At 46.1% G+C, this 9,709-nt stretch overlaps 1 protein-coding gene across 2 annotated transcripts; it reads left to right on the forward strand.

Moving 5' to 3' along the window:
• The first annotated feature begins 680 nt into the window (after nucleotides 1-680).
• NOP2 (NOP2 nucleolar protein) lies at nucleotides 681-9,690 on the forward strand. 2 transcript variants are annotated; one of them, XM_011365867.2, is made up of 16 exons: nucleotides 681-847; nucleotides 1,124-1,233; nucleotides 2,301-2,346; nucleotides 2,526-2,611; nucleotides 2,788-3,035; nucleotides 4,121-4,176; nucleotides 4,292-4,452; nucleotides 4,551-4,750; nucleotides 4,909-4,998; nucleotides 5,822-5,909; nucleotides 5,996-6,136; nucleotides 6,749-6,888; nucleotides 7,037-7,126; nucleotides 7,284-7,406; nucleotides 7,521-7,749; nucleotides 8,916-9,690. In XM_011365867.2, the coding sequence occupies exons 2-16, from the start codon at nucleotides 1,128-1,130 to the stop codon at nucleotides 9,566-9,568; spliced, it is 2,457 nt and encodes an 818-aa protein (XP_011364169.1). In that variant the 5' UTR covers nucleotides 681-847; nucleotides 1,124-1,127; the 3' UTR covers nucleotides 9,569-9,690. The 2 variants fall into 2 exon arrangements, with proteins under 2 accessions (XP_011364169.1, XP_011364170.1); XM_011365868.2 differs by having other exon boundaries at nucleotides 2,800-3,035; nucleotides 8,916-9,686.
• Nucleotides 9,691-9,709: the final 19 nt, after the last annotated feature.

Consider the following 9,709-nt stretch of genomic DNA (forward strand, 5'->3'; position numbering starts at 1 on the left):
TCTGGACCAAGGAAGATGGCCCGTGGAAAATGAGAGGCTCCAGAACTACCTAGGTTCATACCCTGTACTACCATTTAAAGGCTGTGTGACCTTGAAGTTAACTTCTGGGCTGTAGATTTCTCTTGTACAAAAATAAAGATATCTTAATAGAGTTGGGAAGATAAAACTAGTAAAATGCTTGGAACAGTTTTTAACAGGTACTAAGCACTACCTTAGTATTTATTTTAAGGCTTTAGGTGGTTTTGTTGTTGTTGTTGTTGTTGTATTAAATTAGAATGGAAGATGTCCTCCCAACCTAGGCAGAGAGGAACCTTACCTGACAGGCTGAACAGGGGTCTGGGGGGTCAAGGGAGAGGGTTTCCTAATCAAAGGGTTGGTAGTAGGTAAATACCCCGGAATTCCTTGACTTGGAGACAAGAGGTACGGCGGCGGGTCCCAGGGAGAGGGCCCCATTATGTGACGTCTTGGTTTGAGGGGAGTGGGCGCCTTTTAGGCACTAGTTTTTCCTACTGAAATCAGTCAAAAAGCCATGGACAGAAAAGAAGGGGAAACGGAAAACGATTCCGCCCCATCTCCTTCGCCCGAGTATGAGCAGAGCTGTCCGGCCCCAAATTTCACCCGGCCGCAGCTCGGTCAAACCTGCGCGCGTTCCCAAAGCGCCCGTACGTTCCGAATTCTGCGGCAGACAGGAAGCGACCGGAAGAGGCGGGGCCCCGAGGCGAGCGCGCTCTTTGCGCCTGCGTGAAACGTTTTCTAGGAGAGTGGTGTCGGAACGCTAACTTCGAACTGCACGTGGAGTGCTGCACCTGGTACCGAGAGGGCGTCTCGGGCCTGGATCCACTTTCAGGTGTGTCTAGGCGTCTGGGGGCTCTGGAAGAAGTCGAGGAAGGGAACACTGATCTGGGCTGGGGCATGAAGTAGGAGACGCAGTACAAACGGCGTGGAGTCTGGATGTCATCGTGGAATGGAGATTTGGTCAGGCCTCGAGGGGCTCTTGGGGGGTGCCGAGTCGAGGTTCTGTTCAAAGAGCTGCCCCTTTTCACTCTAAAACGCTAAGTCTGCGGTCTGCCTTTCCCTTTTCAACACGCGCGACTCCTCCTTTTCTCATTTTTCTTTTCCCCAGTACCATGGGGCGCAAGTTGGACCCTACGAAGAAGGAGAAGCGCGGGCCGGGCCGAAAGGCCCGGAAACAGAAAGGTGCCGAGACCGAACTCGCCAGATTCTTGCCTGCAGGTAAGGGTCAGGCATGCCTCCTGATTCTCCAGCTTTTATGCCGTCCTTTCATCCGTGTTCATAACCCCTTCCGTTTTTTTTAATTTTTATGTTCACTTTCTGTTCAAGTGGAATTTTCTTTGTATGAGTTATTAGAAAATAATGGAAGAAATGCTCACTGTCATCAGCATTTAGAACCTAGAGAAGATGCAACAGGGACACAAGTACCTGTCCAGGGAGAGGGCTGTTTAACACTGAGGGAGTTCAGAGGAAGGGAGGGGAGGATCCTGTGCAGTTAGAAAACTTAAAAGATTTTAAGGAGTGGGATTTTGGAAAATGGATAACATCTGGGCAAGTGGAAGTTGGAAAGAGGACAGGCCAGTTACTGTGAACTGCATTCTGAAGGGCTTGGAGATGGAAAAGTACAAATCTGGTCCCCATGTAGTGAGTAGTCTAAAGCATGGAAGACTCGGTGGGAGAGAAGAGTGGACAGGTAGTTTGTGTTGTGCATTGGATAAAAGGTGCAGTTTATTGAGATATTAGCAAATAGTAGGTACTATACCAAACCCTTTGGACACATTGTATCAATTTGTTCTCTTAGTGCCCTGTGAGAAAGGCACTGTTATGGAAATGGAGGATGAGAAGTTAAGTAACTTGCATACAGTTACAAAATTACAGGATTTAGATTTAAACCTTTTATTTCTTGGAGCATGTATGAAAAACAGCAGTTGTAAAGGTAAAATCTGTTGCGGTTGGTAACCAATTAAATTGAGAGTAAAGGACAGAAAGAGTAATTTTTGAATCTGTGTTATCAGAATGGTGATGATGCTATTTATTGAAATTAGAAGTCTAGAGGGAGGCGCAGTTTGGATTTGGTTGATGAGCAACCAGATGGAAATCATTTCCTTTACATTTCTTATCCAGTTCCTGGTAAAAGCACTGTGGAGCGAGTTAGAACTGACTCCCTTTCATTAGTGTACTAATTCTCTCCACACTTTTATTCCTCTCCCCTGTTCTTTTTCATTTCCTCTGTAATCTCCTGTTCTGCCTCTTTATTTTTATTTATTATTTTTTTTATTTTTTTGCAGTTGGTGATGAAAATTCCAAGAGACTATCTAGTCGTTCTCGAAAGAGGTAAATGTGTATGTCCAGACTTACGTAGATTAAATTGGTACTGTTCATCTTCAGCCATAAGATCCTATGTGATCGTGCTGATGGAAAGGGCCATTTGGGGACTGTCACATTTCCCTGTGATGGGAAATGGCAGAACCTGGAGGTATGTTCCATTTCCTTACTCCTTATATTTTTTTCAGGGCAGCTAAGAGGAGGTTGGGCTCTGTTGAAGCCCCTGAGATGAAGTATCCTGGGGCCAACACATTGCCTGGAAAGCTACCAAAAGGTTAGTGAAAATAGGAGCTACGTGCTCTGTGAGTCATCCTCTGGGGCCTGAGTACGAAAGGGTTTGCTGAGCATTTCTGGAGTGAAAGGAACAACCAAAGGACATTCTTGGAGGTAGAAAGTACAGGTTCCATCAATGTGTGGCTACCATCAGTCCAGGATTCTTCAAACTTTTAGGGATCTCTGCAGGAGCTGTCCAGACACCTGATAAGAAGGGAGCCCAGTCCTTATATAACACTGCTCAAGGCAAAAAGCGCCCAGCACCAGCCCATAGCAGTGATGAGGAAGAGAAGGAAGACTCTGAAGAAACTGGTGTGGTAAACCAGGGGGACCTCTGGGGCTCCGAGGACAGTGATGCTGATATGATAGATGACTATGGCGCCGACTCCAACTCAGAGGATGAAGATGAGGATGAAGGTGAAGAGGTGAGATTTATCTTTTTGGGTGTTCAGGAAGAGATCCCTTCTTTTTAGAGTCTTTCCAGATCCTTGAGACTATCCCTCAGTGACAAAGATAAACCTGAGTAGAGAAAAGGGATTTTAGTGTTCTATCACTGTTTTCCTGTCACCTTATGTCCTTTCATTGGTGCACATGGAAGTTTAAAAGAGTTGTAGGTTAGAGCATTTTAAAATTTGAGTGAGCTCAGTGCTGGTGAGTATGTGGTAAGATGGACACTTGCATGCCCCACTCACTATAGGGAATAGAAATGCAGACACGTCTTTTATAAAACATTTGATATCTGAGAACCTTAAAAAAGTTTAACTTTTGACCTAGTAATTTTTTTTTAGAAGAGTGATCTAAAATGTGGACAGATATTTACTGAGGTGTAAGAAGTTACTCATGTATTCCACAATTAGTATGCGAGTGTGTTATTAGAAAAATTCAAGCAATGTGCAGTTGCAAAGAATAAAAATAAAGTTCTCATTTTGCACTCTTGTCTTACAACTTCCTCTTTTTTGTACAGAGTTCTTTTTGTGAGATTTGCGGGCACCCTGTGGACTATAATGCCCAAAACTCTGGAAAATTCCAAAATACCCAATAGGCATAAGTAAATTATGATTCATTCATATATTAAATTAACATATGGCCATTATGTCTGAAAATACTTGTGATCCAGTGAATGAGAAAATGTAGGGAACAAATTTGAAAATGCTTTGTGGTTTTAACTTTGTGAAAAATATAAAGTCTGGAAGAAAATATGACAGGATGGATGCCCAAGGGCAGTTTTTGTCCCCTACATATATATACAGGTGTGTGTTCATGTTTTACACTTTTTAAAGGAAAAGAAAATATAAAAGTAGATAGACCAATATGACAAATCCTTTAAATACATCACTTAGTTTCAACAGTGATCAATATTGTGCCACTCTTATATTTGCGTTTTTAGGTTCTGTGTTTCCTTATGAGAGCAAGTATTACATTTGTATTTATGAAAAAATAAAATACAGAGATAGAAAGTGCTAGTCGAATAGCAGGCTTTGCATCACCAGCCCCTTGTCTCTTTTTTCAGTTGCTGCCTATTGAAAGGGCTGCTCGGAAGCAGAAGGCCCAGGAAGCTGTTGCTGGGTGAGTTTTGGAAACTTTAGGATGGAAAATAGAGGCTGAGGTGAAAGAAACTGTGAGGAAAGAAGAAGTGTCTGTTTTGATCTGTGAATCACTCTGTTCCTGGACCTGTTTTTAGGAGCCAGTGGAGTGAGGAGGAGACTGATGAAGAGGAGAAAGAGCAGAAAGTGTCCCCTGAGTCAGGCTCCCAAAAGGATGATGAGACAGATGGGGGCCTGCAGATCAATGTAGATGTGGAGGAGCCTTTTGTGCTGCCCTCTGCTGGGGAGCTGGAGCCGGATATCCTTTCAGTGCAGGGTGAAGGGTTGGGGAAGGTGCTTGTGAGAGGGGATTACCAGGCCCTGGGACATTATGAAACAGTTCCTTAACAGGTCCACATGCCCAGGCTCCAGACTTGCAACGAGTTCACAAGCGCATCCAAGATATAGTGGGAGTGTTGCGTGATTTTGGGACTCAGCGGGAGGAAGGTCGGTCTCGAGCTGAATATCTGCACCGGCTTCAGAGAGATCTGGCCACTTATTACTCCTACGGAGACTTCCTGCTTGGCAAGCTCATGGACCTCTTCCCTCTGTCTGAGGTACTGAATTGTCAGTCTAATGCCCCTTCTTTTCTTTTCTCACCTTGTCTCTTCTTAACCTGTGTAAAGAAAGCAGTCATCCTTTTATCTCTCTGCTCTTCTGTCTGAGCTCCTTGGCCAGCCTGATTTAATTGCTTCCTGTCATCTTGCTTTTCCAGCTGGTGGAGTTCTTGGAAGCTAATGAGGTGCCTCGGCCCATCACCCTTAGGACCAATACCTTGAAAACCCGGCGCCGAGACCTTGCTCAGGTGAGTTGTGGGTTTTGAGGTTTCCTTATCCCTGAGAGGTGCCGTCCCACCCTGACTGGGCTGGGTCTCAATACCTAAGTATTTGTTGGTACTGGCACAATCTCTCAGGAGGCAGACCTAGACAGGCCTAGTGTCATGTGGGTCTGTCTGACCGGCCCTGAGCCCAGGACCTCTGTGAAGCGGGGCACTCATCACTTTAGTCTCTGCTACCTGTGACAGAGTTGAGACGTATAAATCAGGATAAAAGTGCTGCCTCATAAGTGAGAGGGAGTTATCTGCCTTTTAGATCATTGAGAAGCTGGTGAAACTAATTCCTGTCCCCAGAAAAAGACATAGCACACATGCACAAACAGTATGTTAAGCTCATCGTTTCCAAGGGTTCAGGCACCGCAGGCTAGAGGCCCCATTCTAAAGTAAGTGTTGTGGCCCTGTGTGTTGTGTATCTCCTTGTACGAAGATAACCTGATAATTATCTTTAATGTTCTCTAACCAATTGCATTAAATATTAGGGTGGTAAGGGGGCTGAGCCTCTTGGAAAATCAGAGTCCACCTTTAGGAAATAACAACTAAAGCTGGCAATCTGCTCCTTTGATATGACATTCAGTCCTTGAGTTAGAGCCTGAGCCTAATGAAAATGACACCAGGGCACGAAATGGGACAGGAGAGTAGAAATTGAGTCAAGTGAGTCTCTTGATGATTGTGTCTGCCTGAGAGCTAGGAGTTGTGCCACAGACTTCCTGACAGGACCAGGTTTTCATAGCTCCATCTGTTTTCTGTTTATAGTTGCCTATGACATTTTAAAAGTCTTCATTCTTATCCTCAGGCGCTGATCAATCGTGGAGTTAATCTGGATCCCCTGGGCAAGTGGTCAAAGACTGGACTAGTGGTATATGATTCCTCAGTGCCCATTGGTAAGCATTCCCTGCCCAGTAGCCCTCTGCCCCTACCCTTGTTCTAGCATGTCATAGCATGTCCCAGCATGTTACTTCCTCCACAGGTGCTACTCCTGAGTACCTGGCTGGGCACTATATGCTGCAGGGAGCCTCCAGCATGTTACCTGTCATGGCCTTGGCACCCCAGGAACATGAGCGGATCCTAGACATGTGTTGTGCCCCTGGAGGAAAGACCAGCTACATAGGTACGAGAAGGGCAGGCAGGTGTAGGATTCATCTGGCTCTCTGCTTTTGAAAGTAGATGGCGTCAGTGACTTGCTAGGAAATAGTACACAGGCAGCTAGCAGAGTGGTGAGAAGTATAGGCTCTGGAATCAGCCCATGTTCCAACCCCATGGGTGCCACTTACTATGCATAGGACCTTGGGTAAGCCCCTGATTCTCTTGTCACCTGTAAAATGGGGTAGTAATTGTGCTTGGCTTGGTCATTATGTTATGCTTGGACTCTGAGGGTTGAAATATGCTTATAGAGGTTCTTGGCATGTTGTTCATTCAGCACATATTATTAGTCATACGATTTTATTATGCTATTATCACTTAAAAGAAGTAATTTAGTCTGTAGGATCAGGGAGATGTTCAGTAAAAATGGAAAAGCCACATTGGTGGGCTTGCTCATCATTTGGAGCCGGTGCAGACTGGGGAGACTAATGCAGTAGGCAGTGGGGGATGGGGCTTTTTGAGAGTGAAGTTTGCCTTGAGGTGCTGAGACTTCACCTGTGGATTCCCGGGTCGGAGGTTGGCTTGCAAATGTCGGGGCAGAGGGGCTGACTGCTGAGCACTATGCCCTCCCTCCCCTCAGCCCAGCTCATGAAGAACACGGGTGTGATTCTTGCCAATGATGCCAATGCTGAGCGACTCAAGAGTGTCGTGGGCAACCTGCACCGGTTGGGAGTCACCAACACTATTATTAGCCACTACGATGGGCGCCAGTTCCCCAAGGTGAGACTCCCCTCTGTGCATCTCTTGAGGTGTCATCCAGTTCACCTGCTCCCTTGCTGACATCAGACTGTTGAGACTTGCCCCTAGGAAATAAATGGTACTATACAGATGACCAAAAACATCTGATTAACCTACCCTTTTTCCCTAGGTGGTGGGGGGCTTTGACCGAGTACTGCTGGATGCTCCCTGCAGTGGCACTGGGATCATCTCCAAGGACCCAGCTGTGAAGACTAACAAGGTTAGGAGTTGGGGTAGGGGCAGTTGAGAGGTCTTGTCTGCGGCTTGCAGAGCTGGAATGGGAGGTGGAGGGGCACTCTGAGCAGTCAGTAGCTCACCTCTCTTCCTGAGGCTGCCTTTTGAAATTCTGACACCCTTGGGTCTCCTTCCTGGGACAGGATGAGAAAGACATCCTGCGTTGTGCTCACCTTCAGAAGGAGTTGCTCCTGAGTGCTATTGATTCTGTCAATGCCGCCTCCAAGACAGGAGGCTACCTTATCTACTGCACCTGTTCCATCATGGTGAGGCCTCTGCCGTGGCAGAGCAGGAGGGCAGGGCTGGGAGACTGCTCCTTAGGGCTTCTTTCAGCTCTAGCTCTTCTTTTCCTTCCACCTTCATCTCCCCCACATATCCAGGTGGAAGAGAATGAGTGGGTGGTAGACTACGCTCTGAAAAAGAGAAATGTGCGGCTGGTGCCCACAGGTCTAGATTTTGGCCAGGAGGGTTTTACCCGCTTTCGAGAGAGGCGCTTCCACCCCACTCTGCGTTCCACCCGCCGTTTCTACCCTCACACCCACAATATGGATGGTTTCTTCATTGCCAAGTTCAAGAAATTCTCCAATTCTATTCCACAGTCCCAAACAGGTAAGTGACCTGCTCTCTGCGCATTATCACTACCTTCGCTCATTCTGTCTTTCAAGAGGCTTTATAGTGTGACTGTAGGTTAGGGAAGGATTTCTCCCGCCCTTAGGCAGCCTTTATCTGCTCGGATAAGAGACTCATTTCATCCCAACTAGACTTGTTCCTGAGCCTGGACCCCTTTTGAGTATGTTAGAGTGTTCTGTGGATGGAGGCCTTTTCCTTTACCCTGCCAAGTTGCTGAGCTCGTTTGGCACTAAATGTTTTCTCAGTGTGGGTTGTGGTTTCTCTTCCTTCTTGGCCCAGGGTTGCCTTACTGGTAATGTACCTCTGCTGGTCCAGCATTGTCAGCACTGGGTTGACATATGACTCCTCAAAACTATCAGCAGTTCTCTGAGCCCATCACACTAATTGCAGATTGTTTTCTCAGCCATCTTGAGTTTGGCCTGTGTCTCAAGGCGGGAGGGTGGGGGTTTTTGAAACAGGCTTGAGAGCTCTGCTTGCTGAGCTATAATCCTGGATTTAGTTGGAAGAGGGAGAGGTGAGCTTCTCTGGATAAAAACTATGTGATTTATTGAATTAATTTTTTTAAAATAAATAATGCTCCTCACAAAAGTTGTATCTGATTGTTAACAAAAACCTTAAGAAATAGTTAAAATTCGTTGTAACTTTAAAAGTCCATATATAACATGTCAGTCCTCATTATGTCTTTCTAACTTATCTTAGTTGGTGTGTGTGCCTCCTTATTTACCTGCATCTCCTCAAAGTGCACAAGAAAAATGTCTTAGACTAAAAAGGAAAAAAAAGCCCAGTGCTTCAGGTTTATTCAGGATTCACCTCTTCCTTAGAGTGAGGGCACAGCTGTCCTCAAGGGAATGCTGTCCTCAAGCGGGTGCAGCTTCCTCTAAAAACCTTTTGATCAAGGATGGGTAGTGATCCCTTCTCTTTAATGCAAGGTTCAAATATGACTTGAGTGAAGGCCAGGTGATATTAAGTAATATGAATCTAGGTTATGTGCTCTAAGGCTCTGTCCTAATTGTGTACAACATTTGGCCGAGAGAGTACCCAGGCAGTGTCCTTATTTTAATGCTTCTACTTGTCTCTTCCACTAATGATCAAGACCCAGTAATGAGTCCTAGTTTCTCAAAACATCTGTTTAATTTTATCCCCAGGAAATTCTGCAACGTCCACCCCTGCAGGCCTAGACTTGCCTGACCCAAAAGGTCAGGTGACCCCCAAGCCTGAGAACAGCATCCAGCCTGCCAAGAAGGTGAAAATGGCTGTGAAAATAAAGCAACAGTTGCAGAAACAGCAACATCCCAGGAAGGCCTTCTTCAAGAAACAGAATGGCATCTCCAAAGGAGCAGACTCTGAATTGTCTACCGTACCTTCTATCACAAAGGCCCAAGCTTTCTCCATGCTCCAGGATAGCAGTCAGCCAGCTGAAAAGGCCACAGTGATAAGAGAACCAAAAATGACCAGGAGACTAAAGCAACAGTCACCTAAACTGCAGTCTTCCAAGAGAGTTGCCTTCCAGAAGAAGAATGCTCCTCCTAAGGGCATGGACACAGAGACAACCCCTGTGCTATCCCTCTCCAAGACCCAGGCCACTCAGAAGCCTGAGAACTGTGTTCAGCCCCTTGGATCTTCCCAAGGGTCTGAGAAAGTAAAGCAGCAGTTGCCAGAGCAGCCTTCTAAGAAAGCTGTCTTCCAGAAGCAGAATGGCAGGCGCAAGGGACTTAAGACTCCCACCATGTCCGCACTTGGTTCCAGCCGGCCGCCTCCAGCAAAGAGGAGAAAATCTCAGTCCAGAGGCAGCAGCTAGCCACTGCTGTTTTAGACGAGTGGTTGAAATTAGACTGGGGTGGCTCCTTGCCATTATCACTCTAAACCTCTGAGGATGGCTGTCCCACTGCATATGAAATTTAATATACATTTTGCAATGTCTGGTGGCTGTGTGTTTCTT

Source organism: Pteropus vampyrus, unplaced genomic scaffold (genome assembly GCF_000151845.1).
Source record: "Pteropus vampyrus isolate Shadow unplaced genomic scaffold, Pvam_2.0 Scaffold116, whole genome shotgun sequence".
NCBI classification, from domain to species: Eukaryota; Metazoa; Chordata; class Mammalia; order Chiroptera; family Pteropodidae; genus Pteropus; species Pteropus vampyrus.

What these genes read in the sequence shown, in the direction of transcription:
- NOP2 (XM_011365867.2), top strand. Translation starts at nt 1,128, where the DNA reads ATGGGGCGCAAGTTGGACCCTACGAAGAAGGAGAAGCGCGGGCCGGGC. An exon ending in TGCTGGGGAGCTGGAGCCGG is followed by an intron (nt 4,453 to 4,550) that starts ATATCCTTTCAG and finishes TAACAGGTCCAC; the next exon opens with ATGCCCAGGCTCCAGACTTG. An exon ending in CAGCTGTGAAGACTAACAAG is followed by an intron (nt 7,127 to 7,283) that starts GTTAGGAGTTGG and finishes TTCCTGGGACAG; the next exon opens with GATGAGAAAGACATCCTGCG.